General features: G+C 36.7%; 3 protein-coding genes across 4 annotated transcripts; 2 read left to right on the plus strand and 1 right to left on the minus strand.

Moving 5' to 3' along the window:
* The first annotated feature begins 378 nt into the window (after positions 1-378).
* Positions 379-6,267, plus strand: LOC122335404 (succinate-semialdehyde dehydrogenase, mitochondrial-like). The gene is made up of 10 exons (XM_043233252.1): positions 379-719; positions 1,470-1,553; positions 1,638-1,808; positions 1,904-2,020; positions 2,841-2,984; positions 3,066-3,209; positions 3,475-3,633; positions 3,724-3,887; positions 4,162-4,220; positions 4,735-6,267. Exons 1-10 carry the CDS (start codon positions 432-434, stop codon positions 4,944-4,946), a joined length of 1,542 nt encoding a protein of 513 aa, XP_043089187.1. The 5' UTR covers positions 379-431; the 3' UTR covers positions 4,947-6,267.
* LOC122335409 (dyslexia-associated protein KIAA0319-like) lies at positions 5,972-16,728 on the minus strand. Its single transcript, XM_043233257.1, is given in 22 exon segments — positions 5,972-6,824; positions 6,965-7,056; positions 8,018-8,108; positions 8,356-8,478; positions 8,592-8,728; positions 8,865-9,015; positions 9,018-9,023; positions 10,046-10,184; positions 10,278-10,429; positions 10,672-10,820; positions 11,665-11,794; positions 11,873-11,996; positions 12,238-12,466; positions 12,638-12,770; positions 12,862-12,957; positions 13,043-13,130; positions 13,230-13,327; positions 13,414-13,512; positions 13,602-13,755; positions 14,617-15,320; positions 16,021-16,175; positions 16,456-16,728. Coding segments are annotated over 21 exon segments (3,111 nt in total). The 5' UTR covers positions 16,073-16,175; positions 16,456-16,728; the 3' UTR covers positions 5,972-6,660.
* A 512-nt stretch (positions 16,729-17,240) lies between these two features.
* Positions 17,241-20,542, plus strand: LOC122335407 (tyrosyl-DNA phosphodiesterase 2-like). 2 transcript variants are annotated; one of them, XM_043233255.1, is made up of 7 exons: positions 17,241-17,398; positions 17,783-17,906; positions 18,085-18,681; positions 19,182-19,273; positions 19,355-19,473; positions 19,566-19,736; positions 19,840-20,542. In XM_043233255.1, the coding sequence occupies exons 2-7, from the start codon at positions 17,881-17,883 to the stop codon at positions 20,143-20,145; spliced, it is 1,311 nt and encodes a 436-aa protein (XP_043089190.1). In that variant the 5' UTR covers positions 17,241-17,398; positions 17,783-17,880; the 3' UTR covers positions 20,146-20,542. The 2 variants fall into 2 exon arrangements, with proteins under 2 accessions (XP_043089190.1, XP_043089189.1); XM_043233254.1 differs by having other exon boundaries at positions 19,566-19,732.
* The last annotated feature ends 6,869 nt before the right edge of the window (positions 20,543-27,411 follow it).

Consider the following 27,411-nt stretch of genomic DNA (forward strand, 5'->3'; position numbering starts at 1 on the left):
ACTCATTAGTGGACAGGTTTAGTTCATTGCTTCAAAGGATTCGACTCAAACGATTCGTTCACGAATCAGACGTCGCTACTAAATCGTCTCTCGTGTCGGATTGTATTTCCTGCAGTGAGTGAAAAGCAAAGAGATGCAACACGCGATCAACTGGGCAATTACTATTATTACTTATTATTTTAATCAGTCTGTAGCGTTTTTGGAGTGAGCACAGAAATTGATTACGATAACTTGGAATTTTCCTATGTGTGTTTGTTTGTGTGTTTGTGTAAAACAGTCGTTAGGAGAATGTAAATAAGGAGAGAGTTGCTAAAGCGCATGTAAAGCAGCCGCCCTCCTTTTTCTGGACTGGACCGAGTTTGTTATTAGACTCCGCACGCCTCGAACCGCGAACGAACAGCTCGGTTTCATTAGGCCTGTCAGTACTTGTCATGGGCAGTTTATATCTCTCAAGAGGTCGGTGTATTCTCCGGCAGGTGTTCTTCGGCCTACCCAGCATGCTGCGGCGGCCGTACAGCCTCGACGTGTCAGCGCAGCTCCTGCGGACTCGAGCCTTCATAGAAGGGCGCTGGGTCTCCGCGGCGTCCACCTTCCCCGTGTTAGATCCAGCCACGGGAGAAGAGATCGCCAAGGTGTCGGACTGCGGTACGAAGGAAGCTCAAGACGCCGTCAATGCTGCATACAAAGCTTTTCACCTGTGGAAGAATCACACGGCCAAGGTGAGAGGAGGGAAACGTTTTTAATGTGAGTGACTGACATCCATAAATCTTCCGCATTAACTTAGATCCCATTCTTTACTGGAATGTACTAAGCATATTTACTAAATACCATATTTACTACAGTTTCTTAAGCTTTCTGGGGTGGATGCACCTGATATCGTTTGGTAAATCCATGGTGATTTGATTTGTAACATGGTACTCTAATAAAGTACTTGAAAAAACGTGGTACTACAATCTGATGACTAACCTTAGCTGAAGTTCCACTATTAAACTCATTATTATTATTATTATTATTATTATTATTAATAATCACTTTAATTTATAATAATTAACTATGTAATCCCTTAACAGTGAAATTAACAGATTTCTCCTGAAAAAAAGCTAAATTCTATATATTGTGTACTATAAGACCATTTGCAGGGCTGTGTTTTGCATTGCTGCATTAATTATTTTAATGAGAATTAAGCGCATTTCTCTCACAATTCCCCCTTTCTACAATGTGAAAAATCAATAAACTAATTCATAAATAATAAGAATAATACATGAAAATAAGGATAGTTCTCAAAATATAGAATGCTAAAAAAAAATAATCATAATAAAATTATAAACAAATAAAATATTTGTTATTTCATGCAAAATATTAAGGGGTGTATCTGTTTTTAAATGAAATATAAAAATATTACTATTTATATTAAGGATTTCATTATTACCTTCAGAATTTCTTATGTATTAATGCAAGTTCTTTTGCAGGAGAGGAGCATTTTATTACGAAAATGGTTTGATCTGATCAATCAGCACAAGGAAGATCTTGCCAAGTTGATCACAGCAGAGTGTGTAGGTATTCTGCCCCGTTACAAACAGGAGACGACATCTAATGTTTCCATTTACAAGTTGGTTGTAACTCAAATGTGTATACAGGGGAAGCCCATGAAGGAGTCTGTCGGTGAGATGACATACTCTGCCTCCTTTCTGGAGTGGTTTTCTGAAGAGGCCAGACGTGTGTATGGAGATATCGTGGCACCTCCAGCCAAGGACCGCAAGATCCTGTTACTCAAGCAGCCGGTGGGAGTGGCTTCTATCATCACACCTGTGAGACTTCCTCCTTCATTCTGAACACATAACACCATGGGGCTGAAGGATCAACGAGTTAAACTAAAACCATTTCAAATTTACCCTTCTCACAGTGGAACTTCCCCAGTGCCATGATCACCAGGAAGGTGGGTGCAGCGCTGGCGGCGGGCTGCACTGTGGTGGTGAAGCCGGCTGAGGATACGCCTCTCTCTGCTCTGGCCCTTGCTGAGGTCTGTTTCCAGTCTACACGATAGGCATATTTTGTAGATTAACTGCTGTTCAAAAAGTTTATGGTCAGTATGATTTTTATTATTCAAAAAAGAATTCATCACGTGTCAATTAATTGGCTGGGCAAGAATTATAATCACATCCAAACTAAATGTTTTTGTCTGCATTATATGTGTGTGTATTGTGTATATTTATCATGTGTATATACACATACACATACACATGCTTACACACATGTGTATATATAAAAATGAAATAATAAAAAAAAAAAAAAAAAAAAAAAAATATATATATATATATATATATATATATATATATATATATATATATATATATATATATATATATATATATATATGATACACACAATATGAATAAAAAAATATATATACACATATTATTGTTTGTATGTGTGTGTGTATATATATATATATATATATATATATATATATATATATATATATATATATATATATATATATATATATATATATATATATATATATATATATATATATAAAACAAAACCTTTTATTTTGGATGCAATTAATCGTTACCAGCACTAATTAAAGGAAACAAATAATATAAGATGATGTTTCTTAAGCATCATATCAGCATATTAGAATGATTCCTGAAGAATCATGTCACACTAAAGTCAGGAGTAATGAAGCTGAAAATTCATTTATGTTTAAAATCAAAAACTGTTTATTGAAATTAACTGTATATTGAAATGAATAAATTACATTTATCGACTTTCAAAATCAATAAAAAAAGCTTACATATGTACGTGACGGAATTAATAATTCTTTTGTATTTCTTTAGCTCTCGGTTCAGGCTGGCATTCCACCTGGGGTGCTTAATGTAGTTCCCTGCTCAAGAGAAAAGACTCCCGCTGTAGGGGAGCTGCTCTGCACGGACCCTCTTGTGGCCAAAATCTCATTTACTGGCTCCACAGCCACTGGCAAAGTAAAGATCTCATTTCTATGTGCCGGCAAACATTAAATGTTTACCGTAATATATTAATCGCTTAAGTAAATGCTTTTGCAGGTACTGTTAAGACATGCTGCAGGGACGGTCAAAAGGGTCTCTATGGAGTTAGGAGGACATGCACCCTTTATTGTATTTGACAGTGCTGACGTAGATAAAGCCGTTGCAGGAGCAATGGGTTCCAAATTCAGGAACTCAGGACAGGTAAGTGTATTGCGATCTTAAGTTAATTTATGATAAATACAGTTTCTTGTTTGTTTTAGGGAGATATTTAACCTGCACATTGACCCTTGTCAAGGAAGAAAAGTCAATGTTTTTCAGAAGTAATGAGTAGTAGGTACTTAGGTACTCATAAGGTTTCAGAATCACAGCTACCTTTGAGCACCATGTAAATACTGTACTTGAGATGTTTGTCACTGTAAACAACTGTTCTCCATTTCTCACCTGTAAGCGTGTTTCTCTGCTGCAGACCTGCGTGTGCTCCAATCGCTTTTTGGTACAGAGTGGGATCCACGATGCTTTCATCGAAAAGTTGGCGAAGGCTATGGATGCTGAACTGAAGCTTGGCCACGGCTCAGAGCCCACCACCACACAGGGGCCGCTCATCAACACCCGCGCCGCCGAGAAGGTGCCGATACAGTACATCTGTGTCACTGTCAACAAGCACGCACTGATCATGATGGGTTTAAAGGTGTTGATCATCTGTTGTTTGCTTCAGGTGGAGAACCAGATTACAGAAGCTGTGTCACAGGGAGCTGTCATAGTTCGAGGTGGGAAGAGGCTGGAGGGCTCCTTCATGCAGCCCACCCTGCTGTCCAACGTCAACAACGACATGCTCTGCATGCGAGAGGAGACCTTTGGACCCCTGATTCCTGTTGTTAAGTGAGTTTATGCTATTTATTGGAGAATCTGATAACCACTCATTTATTTACTTCAGTTGCTTATTTAACATGAAATCTTTATCTAAATATTTCTTATATTATCAGCATAAAAATTGAATTAGATTTTTTTTTAGAATATTTTATTTTCATTATTAAAATGCTATAAGATTCTTCTTTACCTTTTTTTTTTCACGCCCCTAACATGTTTTAATGGTCTGCATGTTTCAGCGTGAATGTCTGCCAGCTGCTGACTTCTTTTTTTTCTTCTCCACCAGGTTCAACACAGAACAGGAGGCACTCGCCATTGCCAATGCTTCTCCTGTTGGTTTAGCAGGTTTGTCCATCTGTGCAAATTAATTAATTTTTTTTTTTTTTTTTCTTTCCCTATGTAGCTTCTGATTTTACAAAGTTTTATTGGACAGTTTTGTTGAGTTTGGCCACTTCCTCACATGCTTATTTATTTATCAGCTAAGAGCGTTCCTTATTGAAGGCATGTGCAATAGACTACATTTTTCTAGTTAATTATTTTAAGAGGCAAATTACCCAATTGTAAAATACTTCTAATTTAAAACAAATACATCTAATTTTATTTATATCCTGAACGCTAAATAACAAAAACAAAGGGTTACTTTGAATATGTATTTAAATGATACTAAAATATCACACATTTTAAAATATATTCACATTAATTATCAATATAACTATAATAATATTTCACAATAATCAAGTAGTGCAAACTCTAGCTGTCTGTGTCTGGATGGTAAAGTAAAGCAAACAGCAGCTACATACCTTCTATCAGTCATCTCTCTTTTTGTGCCATAACATTCAACACTGTTTTCTTTCATCAGGTTACTTTTACTCCAGAGACATCAGTCAGATCTGGCGGGTGGCTGAACAGATGGAAGTGGGCATGGTCGGCGTGAATGAAGGTCTGATCTCCACCACAGAAGCATCATTTGGTGGAATTAAACAGTCTGGAATGGGCAGAGAAGGATCTAAATATGGCATTGATGAGTATCTAGAAATAAAGTACATGTGTTTGGGGGGACTCTCTCTTTAAAGCTGCTGCTGCTGCTTATTAGCAGGCCGTATGTCATTTTCTAAGCAATACTAAAAACATGAATCCAAAAAAACACTGTTAACCACTGTCTATTAACCATATAGAACTGAAAATGACTATACAGATACATTTTATTGTCAGGATATTTGTTGCACAAATTGGTAAAAATTGTACTCTTTGAGATTCATCTGCCATCAATGTAACCTAGTTAAAATGAGATTTTTTTATGCCTGAAAAATATCTAAACATTCTTTAAAGCAGGATAACTTAACTTTTAGTTCAAGATGAAATGAGAGAATATATCTTCAATATATAAAATTTGTTTTAGACCGAAAAACGAGACCCAGTTTACAGTGTATAAATGTATCGCTAGGGGTAGATACAGTGAGAAATCAAAGCACAATCCTTCTTTAGAAAATCATTTAAATGTTCAGCTTACTAAGTGTTCTATTTTTGTAATTCTAGAAATAGAGTAAGACTGTTAAAAATGAATCGTTGACTGTGATGGGATGTTTTTGGGTGCTCATTCTGCTGGATAGAAACTTCTGAATTGAAGTACTGCAACATGGAGATTAGTCAAACAAGTTAACAAATTTGTCATTGTGGCCAAATGTTGTAAGTGCCAGTGTATTTTTTAACCGTTCTAGTGTTGTTTTCTGAATTTTTTTTTTTTTTTTTAATTATTGTAAATATTAATTTTCTATTCAAATACCTAACTGTATTGTGAAGTGTTGTAGGTATGAAAATGTTTATAAGTATATAATTTTTTTTTAACTTGGGAGTGAAATTTTGCAAATAAGCAAATAAAGGTACAAAGACTACATGTACATCTGAAAGCGTTGGTAAATAACCAACTTCTGCTGTTCGTTTAGTTCTAATTTTCATAAATAATATAAAATTAAGCCCGAATATGCACATTAACAAACAGAATTGCACTGTTATTTTTAATGTAGCTCATTTTCATTGCATTTCTGAATGATTCTGTAAATATTGAACATATGGTTATAAAACAGCCTTAACCTCTGTAAAGGGCCATATGTCTTTAATTTTTTGCATCTCCAGCTGCATTAAACAAAGAATATAAGAAAAAATGCATCTCCTTGTCACAATATGCCTGATACAGATGGCTTCTATTGCAATACCAGATAAAGCAGGCATTTTTAAAAGGTCGTAAAACCAGAATGCTATAAAGACAAAGACCAATATACAGTATCAGGGCCAAGACTGAAATACCGACAAACCATAACAAAATGAGTGCGTTTCAATCAGGCACATAAACATTCAGAAAATTCAGTAAAAATAAAATATTTTGCATAAAGAAGAATGGTCTTTGCTTTCTTTTTTTCATTTTGCTTTTCTACGCATCAGTTATTTGAAACCTCTTCCCAAAATGTACCACAGAAGCATCATATAAATAGCAAAATAACTGATGTCAATTGCTTGCACCGCATCACTGAAACATACAAGCATTATTAAGAACATATCGAGGGCTACTGTGACTGTGAGAATTGAACGCACGTGTCTTCTTATATTCAAAAAGACTATGCTATTGGTAATTGAAAGTATCGTTGAGTGAATATTCATCACATTCAGTAGTTTTGCAGGCCGCTTGTTCAGCCAGTCTTTTGTCTGCATCTGTATTTTTGGAACATTCAACAGTACCCCTGCGCTGTAAATATTCATATGAAGAAATGTTCACGTGTCCATGTGAGACTCAACCCTCCACGGGACAAAGGCTGAGAGTGTCTCCATTTCTGACCGCTCCATTGGCTCTGTTCCGAGCTTTCCCATAGTTGAAAAGGTTGTCCTGCTCGCTGTCCAGCTCTGATTCTGACATCATCAGGCTGGAGTTGTGCTCTGTGCTCCTGTGTTTAATGTCTAATGATGACAAAGGCAGAAAGGTGAATGCAGTAACTAGAATTATAAGCCTCAAGAAAGAAAGAACTCCAAAGAGCATCACTTTTTATTTCTTCACATAAAGTTACTGTGGTATAAGATAAATCAGGGGTGAAACTTACTATACTTTGGCTGAAGCTCCATTCTCTCCTGCTCGTCCATGTTGTCTAGTATTGTGTACTTGGTTTTCTTCCTCACTTTAGTGCGTCTCCCTCTACAACAGTCCAAACATGAATATAGAAACCACAGGAGATAAGATTTTTGTGTCATTCAAAACAGGTTTCTTTCCCATACAACAAAAAATCAATTGTAATAAACAATTATAATAATTACTAAAACCGTACAGGATTCTAATTAGAATTTCTATCTTTATTTTGGAACCATTCCTATAAGATTCCTATCTATGACTTTCTATACAAAGGATTTAGTTCTTATCCTGTTCATTTTCTCGGTGGCAAGCTGTTTAATGAGACAGCATACACAAAAGGGAATTATTTAAAAAGCCAATGGATCCCAGAAAAAAAATTAAAAACTAAACTCATAGGAATCTAGAGTCTTATAAGAATCTCATTATGATAGAAATTCTAATTAGAACAATTTTCCTATTGGAACCCTTCAGGATTTTTGACAAGGAATAAGAAAAACTGGGGCATTTCAGCTCATAATTCAAAATATCTTATTTTGTGTTCCAAAAGGGTGTTCATACAGGGTTGAAATGACATATTATGACAAAATTTAGTACTGAACATGCAGTAGTGGCAGGATGCTACTATTCAAATACTACTGTTCAAAACTTTTGTGTTGGTAAATTTATTTACCAGTAGCACTGTGAAATATTACTATAAATTTGTAATAACTTCTATTTTAATATATTTAAAAAACCCTTTCCCATAACAGCAAACCTTATTTTAAAACTGTTGTGCTGCTTAATATAAAAACCATTGCAGATTTTTTAAAGGATTTTCTGATTAAAAGGAATTTCAAAAGAATGGAATGTGATTAATAAATAGTTCAAAAGAACAGCATAAATGTCTGACATGTTTGCTCAGTATTCATTCCTTTAAAAAGAAAAAAAATTACCTAAACTTTTGAACAATAGTGTATATAACATAACTCGTGCCACATATTTAAACAGAGTTTGTCTACAGTACATGCAGTAATGGAATCTTTATCACCTTTTACAGCAGCAGATACAAATCCAGCTGATGGACAAGAGGAAAATTATTGTCACAAAACAAGAGATTGTGACATACAGCACGCTCCAGTCTGTGAAAGGAGACAGAAGATTAGCACTCAGCCTTTCCATCCCTGTAAAACATTCTAATGTTTTCATAATATAACATCAGTAGTATCCTTAGATTATTTAGCAAAGCGGAAGGCATTAATAAAGTAAAATAACGTGTAACGTTAGCAAAATTAAATGGGAAAAAACTGTCCATTTTCAGCAGTATAGCATGTCTTCATGAACCTCCTGCTATCTTGCAGCTTGAAATTTCAAAGAGGTCACGCTAACCGCAATTGCTCTCGCCATCATCAAGGAAGTGGCGAATGGGGTTCTCCATCCAAAGAGGGTCACAGGAACAGCTCTTTGTAACGGGATCACACTGACCACGTCCAGAACACAGCAGCAAACACACTGAAAAATTCACAACCAGGATAAAATCGGAACCATTGCATTATCAAACTTTTTATTTATTATATGGCTGTTCTCAGATTTAATAAAATATAATAGGAAGAAAAGTCACTTACCGACTGTGTCTACTCTTAAGACTTTAAAGAGCAAGAAGTCAGTTTTTTCTCGTAACAGCTGGTTTCTTAGCAGACGAGAAAGCTTAGGTCCTGGAATTGTACCATCAGGACCCAGGACTGAGAACCTAAATACAGTGCTAAACACAAAGAAACACATGCTGACTTTATCTAAACTAGTTAGTCTCTAGTAATTAACATTAGCTTTATATAAGAAGCCCACAAGTTCTCATTTAGACTGGTTCTGTTAGTTTGGTTATTGTATATGTGTAGTACCTGATGTCTGACTGGCCATGCAGACCCTTCAGTGCAATGTCTGAGTCCAGAACATGCAGTAATGCGGCCAGCTGTCTCACTACCGTCTCTTTCTGCTGCTGACTGACCTGAGCCACACCCACCTGCAGCTCAAGCTCCACCTCCTCTCGCCGCGTGGATCTGCACACAAGTATCAATGGCAGCAAACGAGCAATATGTAAATTGAAAACAAAATGACTTAATATAAGAATATGCTATGAAAGTGTTTTTGGAAATAGACTCATTCTATAAAAGCTGAGTTTTACCAATTTGGAATCCATTCAGCTGATCTCCAAGTCTGGTGATAGCACTTTTAGCATAGCTGGGGACTATTTTTGCTTGGTATCACTGCGCCTGCTGAAGCCATGGTATGGCAGCAAACTTCATTGATTATTATGCCAGAATGAGAGTGTGGTTTCTAATCGTATCGACCTAGAAACTTTTCATTTTCCATGGTCTTAGTACACAATATAACTACAGAAAAGTCATTACAATCATTTTTGATCTAATTGGATACAGTAATCTATGCTAAAAGTGTTATCGCCAGACCTATAGATAAGCTGAATGGATTTATCAAAATAAGGTTTATTAAGTATAACATCATTCTGAAATACTGTACACTGATACACTGAAATACACTGGTGTTGATACTGTCTAGCCTATGAATTTTCACTTTCTCATCTGAACAAGTAACAAGTCTGCCATTTTTTTTTCTGGGAAAAAGTATTTCTATAAATCGTGCTACCAATGGTTGTTAAATTCAATGATCGGTTCATCAGCATGAGGTTAGGTAATAAAATAGTTTTGTACTCCGGCTAGTTATGTACTTTCTCAAAAATTTATTTTGGAACATTTTTAACCAAAAAATGTATGAACTGTAGCTTTAAGAAATTAATACCTTTATTTGGCAAGAATGCCAATTAATCAATTAATCAAAAGAGATGTTCAAAAGATATTTGCTATGTTACAAAAGAAAAATAAATGCTTTTTTAATTTTATATTCATTAACGAAAGAATGAAAGAATTGTTCATATGTAAAATATTATGAATTTTACTGTATATTAATCAAATAAATGTGTGATCTTAAAAACATTAAACATTTGCCCTGAACCCAAACTTCTAAATGGTAGTGTACTCTGAACATCTAGCAACTGTTTTCCTACCAGGGCGTACTTCCACGGTGGCTGTAGCCATGCTTGAGCGGCCCTGGACATCCGTGGCCCGGAGCTGGAAGAGGTACGTTCCTTCTACCAGGTTGGCGAGGTAAAGGAAGGCCTCATGGTCTGAACCATATAACACATCCTACTCTCAATAGATGTGAAACAAAAGAGATTATCAGGTAAAACACTGAGCTGCTGCAAATGTTACAAAAAGAAACACAAATATCTCACTCACCCCGGCAGCGGGGCTCTGTTCATCTCTGACCCAAAGAAAAGACACGTTTGCTGTTCCGCTGTTGGATACGGAGCCCCTGAGCACCAGAGAGTTGTTGGGTAGAGTGAGCGTGTGGCTGCCGCTGGCATGGGCGACCAGTGGCAAGCTTTTTGCTGTGAATTTAATAACATAGGTCTTAAAATGTTTTTAATTTTGAACAGATTACCCACAGTTTTTTTTATTTAACATCAAATCATTTTAAAATAAAATTAATAAAACATTTTTCATTAAATATTTCTTTTTAAAAGCGTTCTTGAGATTTCTTTCTTTAAAATAAATGCCATTTTCTGACATGCATTTTAAATGTAGATACAAAAAGTATGTTGCTTGTATTTATACATTTCAGTCTCCTCACCTTCTTTAACCATGACAGTCAGGACTGCGCTGTCTGTTTCTCCCTGCTGATCTGTCACAGTCAGCCTGAACCTGTAACTCCCAGATCTCAGGCCACTCGCTATGGCAACTGCTTTATTGGCATCTTTTATCTTCAAGCCTGGAGGGCCACTTCATGGTTACATATGAGGAGAGTCGTAATGGCACATCAATACACTTTTTACCAAAATCCTTTACTATTCATGCAAAACTAATTGTTTTAAATTGTCTGTAGGGCAAATATTCAGAAGCAGGATGAAGCAATAACAGATCCTGCTGCATCACATATGCATCACTTGTTACATTATTTATGGAGCTGGGATTTTTGTTAATCGATTCTCTTGTTTCAATAAATAAGATTTAATACATTTTCAAGACGTCACGTTTAAAGATGTCCTGTGATATTTTTCATGCTTTAAACATATGTAAAAAAAATGCCTGTGTAAACTACTTTTAAAAAAGTTTTTTTTCTCATGAAATTAGTGCTTTTACTCACCAAGTATGCATTAAACTGACCAAATTTAAAGTGTCAAATTGAATTTAAATTATCACAGTACTTTAGTTTATTTTTAATCTTGAAAAAAGGTATCATGGTTTCCACACACACAAAAAAACTGAGCAGCACAACTGTTTTTAACACTAATAATAAAAATAAATATTTCCTAAACACCAAATCAGCCTATTATAATGATTGCTGAAGTTTGGTGGTATGGTAAAATTCAGTTTGCCTAAAAATCACAGAACAATTTTTTACTCCAAACTTATGAATTGTAAACAAATGTTTATATAACAAAATAATGCACTGTGTATATGTGTATGTATATGTATGCATATACATATAATAATATAATTAATTTACATATATTTGCTAACAAATTGTTTAGTCCACGAACCAGCTCATTGTAAAGAACCAACTGCTAATTCATTTATTCATTGCCCAAACATTACTAGTTATACCAAGTCAGTGTGTTTGTACCTGATCAAGTCCCACTGGTAGCTGACGATGGCCATATCGTCAGTGCTGTTGCTGCCATTCAACACGATGCTGTTGACTGGGAGGATGATCTGCCGTTCTGGTCCTGTTATAGCGACTGGTGCTTTGTTTGCTACCAAACACACAAAAAATCAGTTATAAAAGATGCATAGTTTTTCTTCATACAAACTGATAGGTGAAGTTGTTTTACCAGGCAGCACAGTGACTGAGACGGTGTCTGAATCCTGTTGACCTCTGGAGTCAGTGACTGTTAGCTGAAACATATACCGACCCTCCTGGAGATCAGATAGCTGTAGGACCGGTGATCTTGCATCCTGAAAACAAGTAGCATTTGAACACATTAACTCAACATCAACTCCTGAACATTTTTGTCAACCAAAATTCACAAATTACATCACAGTTGCTTCAATCAATACAATTTAAAGTACAAGGACCCGCAGAACTAATATTTATCTTATAAATTCCAAAAAGTGTCCTTAGCAATGAAAAAAAACAACTTCAGAGCATTTATGTACAAGGTACACACATTTATGTACTTGGTAAAGTAAATCTTACCTGCATCGTGATCCCTTGGGTCAGGCTGCTGGGACGGAGAGTCCAGAGGTAGCTTGTAATGGCATGGTCATCCGTGCTGTTGTTACCCCACAAGGTGAGGTAGTTGACAGGCAGGGTCACGACACGGTCACTGCCTGCTCTGGCCCGAGGAGGGTCATCTTTTGGCATGCTGACTCTTACTGTGGCATTGCTGGAGTCGGCCAGCCCATCGGAATCAGACACCGTCAGCCTAATGTTGGCCAAGCAAAAATCAGGTCAGGATGAAGTTAACGAAGTTAAGCCAAATTAAAAAAGGCCCCAGAGGAATTAGCCACCAAAGATTTCAACAGCTTCAGAGAAAGAATGAAAATTTAAATCTGCACAGGCCTATTCTATCCTTAAGCTCTTAACAAGTCCTTACTTGAAGGTATATTCTCCTGGTGAAAGATTTTGTAGCTGCAGTACAGGTGTATCCACAGGGCCTTCAGGTTTCCAAATAGGGCCGTCTACCTTCTCCCACATGTAACTGACGATTCCAGCATCATCCATACTCTCTGGAAAGCATCAGGATGTATGTTTGGTTAAAAACTCATGACTTACATGATGTAATAAGACAACAGAGAAAAACTGACACAAGCTACATACCACTGCCATTAATGATGAAGATGGAGCCTTCTTGGAAAAGCACATCTTGGCTCTTGGGCAAAGTGACGGCTTTTGGAGGCTTGTTTATATTCACTGCTACAGATTGAAAAAAAACCCCACATAAACATTATCTGTGCTATAAGTAATATTAAAGCAAGAACTAAAGAAGGTGCAGGTGTACCAGGGTGTACTGTGAAGTTCACAGCACTTTCTCCATAAGCTTGTTGCGCTTTCACACACACTCTGACAGTATAAACACCCTCTGAAAGCTGCAATAAAAGAAAAGTTTTTTTTAGAAACACAACCGTCTCATCTTTTAAATTATCACTTGACAGTCACAGTGAAAGTGACAAGGATTTGAATCTCACTTCTGTAATTCTGACAGACTTGTTGTGCTGTCCATCTATTACTCCACGATGTCCGTCCTCTGAGGTTACCAAAGTCCACTCATACGTGTAAAGAGCTTCTGATGAAAAATGCCCCATCAACTTCACTTTAAATGCATAATCATAATTCAGAAATGCACATTATTCTAAATACAGAAGGCCATACCTGCAGTGTCATCGTAATTTACAGAAGCAGTTAGTTCAACAGTATTTCGAGGGAGTGTTGCTTCCACAGGGCCACTAATGGACACAGTCAGGGATCTTACTGAACACAGAGAGTGTGTGAAAAGAAAGCATAAAATAACCTGAGTAATAATAATAGTGATGCTTGCGTTAGCAGTGCATCAGTAGCACCTGGTTCTTCTGAGATCATTCGTGGTGTGGCCTCAGTGCTGGGTGAAGTAATGAAGGAACTGGCTGTGCTTGACCCCGATGGCTCTGTGCTGACGTCTTGCAGGACGTTAGGGGCAGCAGCTGCAGAGGAAATGTTCTCCGGGTCTTCTTCAGCCTTTAATGATAAATGAAAAATAGCTTTTCTCAATTATTTAGCTGTGTCAACACAAAGCTTGTAAGGTGACAGTGGGCACCAGCAATGCAATAAAATGCAATTAAAAGATACAAATGAATACAAAGTTAAATAAAAAGTTACTCTGAAATTACATGTTCTTTCCAGATTTCACACAGCAGATGAGACATGAAAGCACTTGGCCAGAGTGAGAATGCATTTAAGACACCATGTTTCCCAATGACACCACAACATTAAAATAGAATCGTGACATTTCAAGTGATGATGAATTGGCAGCTATGTAAAAAAACAGTTCTTTTAATTTTTGATTACCATGCCAACAGCCTTTTCAATTTTATATTGAATATTTAAATGTTTATGTAATCTACACTGTATAAGATTCACAGATAACTCTTTTTTCCACAATTTTCAAAAATCACGTATCATGTTTTTTTATGCTTTTTGTGTTAGTTGGCTGTTTTTTTGTTTATTTAGTTTTTCTTAGCCTACTAAAAATAACCCAACTGCAGTTTAATTGAGATTAATTGGAATGCACGATGAAAAGATAAAAATTCAAAAAATTCAAAAAAATGTTAAAAACTATTTGCAATTATCTGTTTTTGCAAATTAGCTCTTAAAATATTACATATGTGCTATATACTGTATATACTATATATTACATATGCACTATATCAAATATTTCATTTATTCCTATGATAATAAAGATTACATTTTAGCAGCTATTACTCTAGTCTTGTTTCTCAATCTTTGATGAACAGAAGTTCAAAAGAAGATTTTTTTCAAATAGAAATATTTTGTATCAGTCTAAATAACTATACTTTTGCATGAATCTGTAACACTCACCCTTGTGTTAAGTGTTGTGATTACTGGGGGTATAACATCCGAATCTGCTTCAATAGCTGATTTGCTTTCATTCCTCGCTTCTGGGAAGTGACTTGGAGGAAAGGGGCTGCTTTCGAGAGGGCCCTGCACTGTCGTCAGTCTTTCACCAACTCTCTCTGTCTCTGATTGGTTGAATTCCTCTTTTCCTTGAACAATTGGCCAATCATATAGCCCAGGCCTCTCTTCTTGCTCTACTGTTGCAGCATCTCTGTCTTCAGCTCTTTTGTCCTCCAAACTTCGGAAACTCTCGGCATACTCTGAATCAGTGTTGTCCAAATCCTGAATGCCTTCTAACAAGGCAAGGTCCTTCATGGGGTCCCCCGAACCCCTGTGCCTGGGCAGGGGCTGCCAGTGGTTTGGGAAAGATTCTCCTCGAACCAGGGATTGCAGAACGAGTGTTTGAGGGGGCCCACGTTGCAGAAATGCCAGTAGAGAGTCAGTACCAGGTCTCTGCTTCGGCTGGCAGTTCTCTTTGCGCTGGCAACTAAGGACATAGCAGCGACCCTCAAAAAACCAGGCTAGGTCACAGCCTGAGAGATCGCAACAGGCCCCTGCACACTGGGCCAGAGATGACACATCTGGAACACGCAAAATACTGCTGCTCCTCAGCTCCGGAGACACTACACTCTCAGAGTAGGTTGCAGCCTGCCAGCACTGTCCCGATACTGCATCAAAAAAACACAACAAACGCGTGGTGAAATAAATATCGGAGTTTGGCATTTTAGTTATTAGTTATATTAGAGTCTGTTATTTTCCAGTGTCTTTCATGTGCTGAAATGATGACAAATGAAATGGCAGCTTGATATGTTAAGCACATGCCAGATGGCAGAATCTGTTAAGAAAATTTGTGAATTTCTGAGGCCTCAAAAAAATAAATTGATCAACACCTGTTGAAAAAAATGTAAACAATTTACAATACTTTCTGCTCTCTGTTATTGTGTAAATACTTTTTAGCAAGTAAAGGAAGGGTCTTCTAAAAATGAACTTATTATTATAAATATTATTATAGCATTTACTGGAACCAAATTCAATTGTAAAATGGTTTTCACCTCCTTATACAATACTATAGTAACCATAAAAAGCCTGATGTATTACTTATGATACAAAACATAAAACCTATATGTAGATTTTTTTCATATAATTCATCTAAATGTTCGATAAACTATGTGTCACTGAAAAAAATCTGATATATATTATACAAAAGTCAGGTTTTGCCTGCTTAAGTTAAAGGCGTCAACAACATCAACATACTTCACAACCTAAGCTCTTTTTTATTCTATTTATGGATTCCAACCATAATCCAGAATGGCAGAGCAGACTTGTCTTAGTGGTGATGTATAGATATATATGCAGAAATATACTTGCCTCTGATACAGAAGAGCAAGACAAGCGAGAGAACAGGTGAGAAGAAGTTCATGATGGCACTGCTGCTTTTTCACAGCGATGGATTCTGACGGTCATTCCCTCTTCAAACTTAGGTTAAAGGCTGGGCGGACAAGAGCTCAAGTATCACAAACAAACTGGACAAAAATAACAGGAAAGCAGCATCAATCAATTAATACTAATTCACAGCAATTCTAGATCCTATTTGTGGCTGGGCCTTGTGTGATTTGACAACCACCCTTCCATAGCAACCAGCCCCTACGGCTCAGATACCTCTGGAGAATTCTTACATGTTGTACATTATACTATCTGCTGTATGTACATTATAATTTTACCGCCACTAGCTGTTACATAAAACAAGCAAACCACTAAACACAAGAGGGCTAAATAGAAAGCTACTGTGGGTTGTAGCTGTACCAGCTGGATGTGACGCTCTTATGCAAGCATCTGTTTCCATGGCATCGAGAATCAGCTTCCGCGCTGCTGCTCCATAGCGAGCTCGCGCTGGAAACACGCTGCTGGAGTAACGTCGGGATGCAGGTCTGGCTTTGTGGCAGTTCTGTTGAGATGAAGGTCTGATATTGCTGGAGAGATGCTGAGGTGTATGTCTGCGCGAGGGAGCGTGTCAGCAGAGCAGACAAGAGACCAGCAGGGCGGAGGGAGGGAGACACGTGACGTCATCTCTGTGACGCTGCAGAAACACAATACATCCTTGAATCGGTACGGCTTGAGGCATTTTTATTTATTTATTTATTTATTTTTACGTATTTTTCATAACTATATTAGCATTTACTATTATTAAAATATATATTAATTAAATGTATTAACTAAAACTATAATTATAAATATATATATTATAACGACCACACCCCAAACATGTCGTCAGGGTTGTATCTTCATTCATTGGCTCGCTGGAATGACAAAATTAACGGTTGGCTAACAACTACGCTTAGCCTATCCTTCATCCTGGCCAGTATTTTCATTACTGTTTTCGGGAGGGTTATTATGCTATTGTTTTTTTTTTACAGTTAATATCATAATGACCATTAAGTTTGTTTTGCCGAATGCATTATCCTCACTCAACAACACACTATCACACTGGAGATTTTATATTTGACAGTTATATTGTAACATTTGATAATTGTCAATTTCTGTTTTAAAGTATAAATTCTGTTTTTGATGTATATTTCTTAGCGTCCTAATTTAATAGGTGGTGTATGACAAAACACGCGTGTATGTCACGTGATATGGACTGGGAGAAATCGAAACTTAAGAACGGCTGTTACCTTATATATTGCAGAATTCAGACTAGAGAATGCTTAAAGCAGAATAATTACATGGAAGACAAGATCATTTGACAGTAAGTATGAAATATATGTTATAGCATCTCTTAATTACTTCGTTATATGTCACGACTTTCGTTTAAAAACGCCTTAAACGTATTACTATAATCCTGTTACAGAATACATAGTATTTCTCATAGTATAGTTTACACCGTTAAACGAAACGTGTTCAGTGAACATATAGTGTTTAGCCCAAAGTAAATGTGCATTTTAAACAAACAAATGAATAAATAAACGATGCGATCGCATACCTGCCTGTGATAAATTATTTATAAATCTAGGCGTAACCTGTTGAATAATCATGTTATTGTTATTTTGGGCATAATGCATGTTTTGTAATTGGTTAACTATGCATAAGCTGAAAGAAACTTGTTCATGGCAGGTTTAACTTGACTTTACAGACAATCCCCTTTGAGTAAAGCAATCTCTAGAAGAAAACAAAACTGAATCTGAAAGATCCAAGAACACGAACCTGCACTGAAACATTTGCTCTGTTAAAATGGATGAACCACCCTGTTCACCGAGGTAAGAACTGTTTGAAATGTTTATTATTCGCCCTGTAACTAATCAGTGCAGTGTCTATGGACTTAGTTAGAGTTTTTAGCCCAATTTAAAAACGTCAAGCTGCTTACCCTGCTATTATACATTTGACCAAATGCATCAGCAAAACATTTAAAATGTTGATTTTTTTTCTCTGATACAGTCCTACCTGCTCAGGAGACACTGCATTATGTCTTGCGGACACTAAAGTTCAGGGGAAAAAAAACAAGAAGAACAAAAGGCATAAAAAGAAACCAAGCGCCGCATGTCAAATGAAAAGAGACAGTGAGTGTTCCCTGGTCACCGCTGAGCAGTCATCACCCTCACAGCACCAGCCCGAGCACCTCAAGAACAGCCAAAAAACAAGAATCCTTTCACCTGCAACTTCGTTTGCAAGCTCCACTCATCGCGAAGAAACCAACACTTCACAGCAGGCATCAGCCCGTTCTACCTGTGACCAGTCAACGCAGACAGAGTCTGCTCAACTCCAGTCTGTCCAAACACAATCAACACAAACCCCTCCAATCCAAGGCATTCACACTACAATAACAGAACCCAAATCCACCCAGACACTACATTCCAGTTTTTCCTTCGAACAGGCGTACTGGGGAAGATCTTTCACAGATCAGTCAGCTGATGAACGAGAAACTCAGTCCAGCTCCAGCAGCGGTCATCTAACTGTCTTATCCTGGAATATAGATTGCCTGGATACAGATAATATCTCTTATCGGGTCAAAGGCCTGCTATCACAATTTGGAAAGTAAGTGTTACACTGCACGGTAAGTGTTACACAGAATTTTTGGCTTTTCATGCAAATATTTTTAGGATGCAGACCAAAAATGAAAATGGCTACATCATGTACATTCATAAAGGTGAATAAAATAAATACCACTTTAAGTAAGTGATAAGGTTTAGAGAATCTTCGGTTTCATAAAACTGTTTCTCAGATAGCTTAACGATAATAATGTAAATATATATATACATTTACATTTAAAAACGAAGTATATAATTTCAGAACTACTAGCAGCGCATAACAGAATTTTAGTCGGTTTTGATGAACCCCCCCCACTCTGTCATTGGTTGGACAAATACCTACTTCATCCCCAGTAATGGTTAAGCCAACATAATTACAAAAAATGCTCAAACAAACAAATAAATGTCTGGGCTAATTGTTTTAACTTGTGTTAAAATGTGAAAAAAATGAAATGCTTTAATCGGTATACAAAAACATTTTAAATTTTTTTTTTTTTTTTTATACAGGTACCGTGCAGATGTAGTACTTTTGCAAGAGCTGATTCCTGGTTGTTTGACAATGTTAGAGAAAATTATGAAAGACTATCAGTTTATTCAAGGTATGTCCAGTGGTTGCGTACAAACTCGATTTAATAAATGCCATTTATGTGGTATGAATATTAGATTACTTTATGTTTTAGGCAGTGAAGATGGCTATTTCACTGCCATTTTGCTCAGAAAGGACAGAGTGCAATTCCTAGAGAGCAACATAGTGAAGTATCCCACCACAGAGATGGGTAGAAACCTGCAAATAGCAAACGTAAGATCCTTGTTGCTAACATTTCAAATAACAAAGATTACAATGTAATTTAAACCATTCAAATCAGCTTCCTGTTTCTTCTACCCATTCAGGTGAGTTTTTTAGGGCATCCACTGTGCATTATGACATCTCATCTGGAGAGCTGTAAGCCCAACTCTCAAGAACGCTTGAATCAGCTGCGGAGAGTCTGGAAATGGATAAAAGAGGCTCCGCAGGACCACACAGTTATATTTGGAGGAGATACCAACCTTAGAGATTGGGAAGTTGTGTATGATACTAGCATGTCTAATGTCAGATTACATTTATCTTCTCGATATTTTGTCTAAATCTGGTGTGGCCGTTTGTTTGTCTGTGTTTCTATGACAGGTGAAGAAGCTCGGGGGGCTGCCGGACGGTATCTCTGATGTGTGGGAGATGCTGGGAGAGCCGGAGGAAAGCAGATACACCTGGGACACGTCCATTAATGATAACAAAGAAATCCCTAATTCTATACGCCTGCGATTTGATCGTCTGTTCCTGAGAGCAGCTGCAGTGGGTGACAAAATACGGCCAGAAACCATGACCCTGATTGGTCTGGAGAAGCTGAAGTGTGACTATTTTATCAGCGACCATTGGGGCATCCTTTGTACTTTCAAATTTGGGGCATCAAAAGAGCAAAATGTCAGTGATTGATTTTTTTTTTTAACGGGCTGCACTGGATTACATTAGTTAATGGATCACAAACACGCGCTGATATGAAAATATTGATATGAACTCTGAACTAGTGTTTAAATGGTGATTGACAATCCTAAACTGCTGGGAGATTAACAAGTTGTGCAGCAACTAATGTATATACTTATATGGGCAGAATATGGCTAGTTGTGACACTTTCTACTGTAGTGATTTAAGCATTTCTATTTAATCACATATCTTTCAGTTTTTTGGCGATTATTGCCTAGATAAAAATATATAGTTCACTCAACACAATGACCATTTATGGCAACATGCCATAGGAGTGGAATGAAACCTGCTATTAAACAATCTATTATTGGATTTTGAGGAAAATAAAATGGTTAATATAAAAAAAACACATGGTAGCTGGCTCCAAACTGTCGTTCAGTTTGCTAAATCTTCCCTTATTTTTCCACTAGAGGGAGCTCAAATGACAATATGATTCATGCTGAGAACATCAAGTCTAAAGTTTTTTTCATTTTGTTCATTTATTTTTTAATTTATGGTATTCTGGGTATGGAACAGAGTATGTAATGTAGTCATCAACTAAAATAGTCATCAACTACGGATTTGGGATTAGACTACCTATTTTTAGACCATTATAAATTGGCACCATCACCATATATAGTTTAAATAGACACTGTGGTGTAAAATAATAAAATAATAAACTGTGTGCATTTTAATTTAATGTATATAACGGCTACAAATCTGGACTAGATCTTCTGGGTGGTCCAGATCCAGAATATATTCTTGGCAAACGTGGCACTGTTTTCATTTGGAGAAATGAATTCCAGCACATTCTCTCTCTCTCCTACTTAAGCTAAACAGAATTGAAATGTGCCAGTACAGTTAGATGCAAATTTAGAGAGGTGGCAGGCTGACGACAAGAATTATTATTTTTCTCATTGGCATGGTGTCAAGAATTGGATTAACAAAGAGCCATTTACCGGGACTGTCCTCATCATGGCCAGCTGGATTTGGAAATTCACTGTATGCAGAAGGTGCCAAGAATCTAATATAAAGGCAAAAACCTTGAATAAAAAACCTTGAAAAAAATCTGTCCATTAAAATGTATGACAATATCATTAATCAAATATTTAACGCAGTAAATGGATCAACGTGCTGTCACACTAATCTATTTGCTTCGTCTAATTCATCACAGAATAAGATGAATTAATTGCCATACCATCTCCATATAAAGTATTTAATCACATGTTGAATGCTGAAGTATTCTATCAGCCTAACTAAAAGGCATTATTTAATAAAGACCATCATGAAGGTTGTGAAAGATCATTAGCTCTCACTGTTATAGGAAAGCCTTAGTCATTTTACTACAACGAACTAAAAATATTCTCACATTAATCCTTTTGTAATATTTTATGCCGTTTTTAAACTGGGTCATACCGGAGGTCTGTTAGAATGTAGTTGGTTGTCATCAATCCGTTAGTAATGCCTCAGAACAACATTTTTTTTGGCTGTTGGGATTTTTATTGCAATGGTTACCACCAGCAAAAATATAATCTGGGGTGGGCTAATGAATAACATTTTTGAGGATTCCAGAATCGGCCATATTGTTTTTTTTCTTTTTACATCACATGCATCCACTTCTTGATACTTTTTGGCTTATCCTCCACTTTTTACTTGCAGAGTCTAAACATCCTGTTGAGCTGAGTTAATTTAAATAAAGGCCTTTTCAGCAGTTTTTCCTGTTCAATGACACAACAGCAGGGGTTAGAGCAAAAAGCAGCAAGCCTGACATCAGTGGACATATCAGCATACATTTATCTCAAAACACTTGCAATGACAGTGAATATATTACAAACATTTTCTAGAGTGATCACAGTTTGCGCCATTCTTGCAAACCGCCGCATGTAACCAGAGAACATTAAAAGGTAGACATGGCACACTGTAAAGACTGTTATCGGGCCATTTTGTTTTGTTTAAAGGGAAAGTTCACTTACAAAATTAAACGTCTGTCATTACTTCTTCACCATTTTCTCTTTTTTTTTTCTTCAGTGGAAAATAAAAGACAATGTTTAAAAAAATATCTGTTTGTCCATATAATATCTGGTTCCCAATGTTCGAAATGTATCTCCCGCAGAAGGAATTACTTTAATACTTAATTTAATTATGAAACATGAAATACAAATTTTATATTTCAGAGTCACATACTACTAAAATTGACTTCTGACTTGCTCCTGAGGTGATAGCTACAGTAACCATACTGTGATTCTTTTTTCTTTGTTTATTTTGTTTTTTTTTTGTTTAAATGAAGTAACTTAATAGCACATAGTTCACCATCCTCCTATAGACAAGATGATATTCTAATGCACATGCCAGTTCTCTAATTCATGTCTATATCAGGCAAACTCTGATGACCTGAAAAACATAATTCACAGCCCAATGTTAAACCAAAATATGACAAATGACTGCCACACTATCTGGGTGCCCTGCATACCCCCTATTAAAGTGGCTGACAATTGAAGTCACTTGACAGAATGGAGATGAACCGATGGCATGCCAGTCCGAAGCCCACCTGTGCATGCTGAGATTAGCAGGGGAAATAATTACATCAGAAGGCTACCTCCACTTTACACTGGACATATTTCAGACATGATAAGCCTGAGCTGTCAATAAGGATAAGAGCAAGGCGGGCAGATAATACAGTGAAAACGAACAACAGGCTTACAGATAGACAGATTGCTGACTTAAAAGATTTAATTAAGGGTAAGATGTATTTATTTATTCAGAACAGAACACATTAATTAACATCACACTGTGATGTTAATGTTAGCCATAATTCATCAAGCCATAATGCCTCATTTTCACCTGCTTTCCCTGAGGAATAGATTTGTGGTTTTATATATATACACACAGGTACACAGTTAATAATTTGAAACCATTTTCCATTGCTTTACAATGCAACTATTTTATCACACATGTGTCATTGCAAACAAAGTAATACTACATATTACAGATTAATTCAATATGACAGAGGTCAGCTACACTGGAACACATTCTCAGACAGATTTATTGTGATTGCATAATCCAGAGCAGGTGGCAACAAATGTAATATATGTAATTACTTAAATGGATGGCTCTTCCAGGATTCTCATATTAAATAAATGAAATTCATTTGCATGTAGAAAAAAAAAGGAAAGTACATCTAAATCTATAATGGGGGGGTTAAGCTACGTTACCAAACCCGCCTGAAATCACAGCATTCAAGTTGCAGAATACGTGTGAATTTGTACGAATGATGTACACCTATCCCCATCCTAAACCTACACATCACTCAAATCACACAAAATTGTAAAAGTGAGGTTGTACAAATCTGTCTGAATTAGCCACCTATAATATGCGTACAAACTGATTTTTTCGACAAACTGAACTTTTTTCAGACATTTTCCTGATATATGTTGAGGTTCTTCTTGTTGGTATTTGGTGCCCTAAGGCACATAGTGAAGGAGACAATCCTACGACGTATCATTAGTCAAATAACAAGCTGGTGATTAAGGAGGCTCTTGATGAAGTGTGGCAGCTCAATCATTTGATGTGCTGGACGCAGTAAACACACATGTTTCACCTTCAGAAACCTGATGTATCAGTTTGGACTGCTTCATTTAATTCTCCTGTCTCTTCGTCCAGCTTGATCTTCTATAATTACGCCCAAAGGGCTCTCCATCTCTCATCCTGTCTTCCATAACGTATTTGGCCGTGTGTCAAATGAGCATACTCTTGTTGAAATATGAGAGATCTACTGTTTGAAAAGGATGACACTGAACACACACAATTATCAGCTAGTGGCAGTTTTGCCTATTTTTGGAAAGCAGTCCACTGTGCTCTGTGGTGCCCCTATTGTTCTTCTGGGCTGCGGTTGCCATGAACACCACGTCGGCGGCGTCTGACATGGCAGTGACCTGTGGAGAAAAGGTTGGCACATGGCCTCACTCACACCTTCTCCAGCTGGTAGATGTTGTCACTTAAAACATTCACCTGCTGCTTTTGCCACGCTGCTCATGATCGTCTGATGCTCCTTCAGACAGGCCTTCGTTTCTTTTGTTGTTCTAGAGGAAATTAGCAAATGCACCCTTCAATCAACTTGTGGGCATGAGGACAATGAAGTTGATTGTCACAAACAAAATTGCTTTTTAGCTCAAATTTGCACTTATTATTCCAAGTGGCTGTTTGATTTTGATTACCCAAAAGACAAAACCCTCCAAATTATTGCTTACCAATTATAATTCACCACAGGGGAGGATTTATTAAGGCCCATCTTTTTTTTTGCACCAGGCGGAAATGTAGCGTGGAAATCAAAACGTTCCGTAATTTTCCCGTGAAACCTTTTGTGAAAAATCATGGCGTTATTATCATTAGCATCATCTGGATCCTCCCCCACCCCACCGTCGCTCAGAGTCTGATTGGAACCTCAGGGAAACACAACGCTGATTTGATTATTCGCCTTCCTATTGTCGTGGCTCACTGAAAAATAAATGATGTCTCCATATGACAGGATGAGAGTGATTGAGAAAAACACAGCTTTTGCTAACCTTTGAACCTCCTGAAATGTAAAAAAATCTGTAGTGATTAGTCGATAACAGGTGCTCATTGTTTACTTGAAATACAGCGAAATTAAATATATCATATGAATATTGCAGTGCCATAAAATTCATATACCAATGACCAGCTACAAAAATCTGCATAGTAGTTTTTAAATATAGTAACAACCAAAACACGGTAATATATCTGATCACACAATGACTTAAAGTTGGCCTCTCCAAAAATGCTGCATAAACAACAACTCCATCACATTTTTGGTTTCTTTTAAGGTATTTTTCTTTCATTATTCATTTATAACATTTTTTACACTGTAATGTGTAATTTATTCTCACGTTCGTTGACTCTACCGGTCGGTTTTATGGCTATGTAGGACATCACACATGACCCATGACTATTTGCATTGACTGTTGATTGGACAGAAACAAAAAGAGGCTACAGAGCCAAACAAACAGTGTCCAGTGTAATGAATCATCATCACTAGGATAAGACAACACATGTCCACGGTGGGTGAGCAGGGTAACTTTTATGTTGAGTGCACTTGTTCATCCACATTGATTTGCATGTGGACACTCTATTCATCACTATGAAGGAGGCTGGTCATTAAGTTTGACTCTGTGTATCGATTCACATCACCATAACCCTATAAACCTCCAACACCGTTGCCACCTCACTGCCTCTATAGGTGACACGAGGGCTGACTGGAAAAATATCCATCTTGTTATCCACCCCGAGGATCAGTCTGAGCCTCTTGTTCCTATTTTTCCCATAAGATGTGACTTTCTGTTTCCTGCATTTAATGTCAACACAAATTCCCATTACACTGGTGCGTTACAGCTATTCGCTTTCTAAATAAAAAGCTCTGTGTCAAGACAGGGCAAAAAAGGAAATGGAATAGATTTTCTCTGAATTCAGTCTGCTGACACTTCTGCTTTAGGGGACAAAGCTTTCTGGCCTACAGATGAAATGGGGACCAAATGAAAAGCAAAAGTACTGCCAGGTTTAGAGTGACCAAAGTGCCCCCTGGAGCCCGGCTCTAATTATCACCAGCCTGTAGACCGTAGTAGTGGGTACATTTATATTCATACAGCATCATCACACATCAAGCCTTCGGGACAGACTGTTTACAGAGGTGATATTGTAGAACAGGCATGCTGACGCATGGAAAAGGAAAGCAAAACTAAAATAATTCAAAGACACTGATGCAGGCATTTTATGTATGATTTAAGTTGGATTAAGCTACATAATTTAAATATAAAACAATAATACACTAAAAAATAATGGGTTAAATATGGATAGAACCAGCAATTGGGTTGTTTTGACCCAGCGGTCTGGCAATCATTGAAGCATGATTTATAGAACTGCAAAAATACAATGAAATAAACAAAAAAACAACTACATTGTCATTTAATATGCTGACTAGTTTTATTTAAAGAAATTTAAATATAAAAAATATAATAAAATATGAAACATATTTATTGAATATAAATTTTGAAATAATATCAAATAATTAAATAGAATAAAATAAAATAAAGTGGTTCAAAATGTTTTTATTATTATTATTATTATTATTATTATTATTATTATTATTATTATTATTAGGTCAATAGTTATATTTAATGTATAACATTTTAAATGAATTACCAATATATGACTGATTGAAAATTCACTGAGATGTCTGAGATGACAACCTCACAAAAAATAATGTATCATTTATTCGATGTATGCATGTATGTAAAAAAGAAAAAAATCAACTGACATATAAAACTCTCCAACTTTTTTCAAAAATAAATAAATAAAACTAACTGTTTAGAATTTGTTGTTATTCATAAGCACAAAGAGAGATGCAAGTGACAGCTAAAGCTTAGTATAAAGATAATTAGACTGGTTTATACTCTTCATTGCCTCCCTCTTTGTGTTTTTGGTTTTCATTTGGCTCTTAGCCCCTGCACGTAATAAATTCAGAGACAGATAAACAACTGTTATAATCTCACATGATTTACAACATACATTATTACGAAACCAATAGCCTATGAAAAGCAGTTGGCACGAGAGGGCATGATGATACCGCTGTGAAGGCCTTTTCCCCTCTGAAATCAACCACTCATGAAAACACGAGGCTGGGGAGGCCGATGGCAAGATTTATGAGAGTCGTAAAGTTAGAAAACTGACAGGTTTATGTGCTGTCCTGGTAATAGTTGCTTTCATTGGTTTAAGCCTTTATATCAGGATTCAATTTAATAGCTGTGAATTTTCCATCAGCAATGAAACAAATCATTGCTTTAAAGGTAATGGGTTAAGAGGTCAAAAAAGAGCAGGTGAATTGATGTTTTCTTTTAAACTTAGCATCAAATAGAGAAAAAAGGTGCAATATTCAATTTTTTCACCACTTCTCTGTTTGCCCTAAGCAGATGTGGCAGGACAGAGCAGCTGCTTGTGGAAAGCCAGCACTATTTTGCCAAGCATCAGAGCATGCATATGTGTGTATGCGTGTGTGTGATCATGCGTGAAATTATAACACTGGGGTGTAAACAGAATTACAATGCACTCCCAACAACTCAACTCACTGTATGACCGAGGGGAAACCTAAACACTAGCATAGATGCAAAACTTCAGACTTGTCTATTGCTTTTTAACGGATGGAAGTAGAGATCACTTTTTTTTTGCAGA

This window comes from Puntigrus tetrazona, unplaced genomic scaffold, assembly GCF_018831695.1.
Source record: "Puntigrus tetrazona isolate hp1 unplaced genomic scaffold, ASM1883169v1 S000000769, whole genome shotgun sequence".
Lineage (NCBI taxonomy): Eukaryota > Metazoa > Chordata > Actinopteri > Cypriniformes > Cyprinidae > Puntigrus > Puntigrus tetrazona.

What these genes read in the sequence shown, in the direction of transcription:
- LOC122335404 (XM_043233252.1), top strand. Translation starts at nt 432, where the DNA reads ATGGGCAGTTTATATCTCTCAAGAGGTCGGTGTATTCTCCGGCAGGTG. An exon ending in AGTTGATCACAGCAGAGTGT is followed by an intron (nt 1,554 to 1,637) that starts GTAGGTATTCTG and finishes ATGTGTATACAG; the next exon opens with GGGAAGCCCATGAAGGAGTC. An exon ending in CCCCTGATTCCTGTTGTTAA is followed by an intron (nt 3,888 to 4,161) that starts GTGAGTTTATGC and finishes CTTCTCCACCAG; the next exon opens with GTTCAACACAGAACAGGAGG.
- LOC122335407 (XM_043233255.1), top strand. Translation starts at nt 17,881, where the DNA reads ATGGATGAACCACCCTGTTCACCGAG. An exon ending in GAACCACCCTGTTCACCGAG is followed by an intron (nt 17,907 to 18,084) that starts GTAAGAACTGTT and finishes TCTCTGATACAG; the next exon opens with TCCTACCTGCTCAGGAGACA. An exon ending in AGACTATCAGTTTATTCAAG is followed by an intron (nt 19,274 to 19,354) that starts GTATGTCCAGTG and finishes TTTATGTTTTAG; the next exon opens with GCAGTGAAGATGGCTATTTC.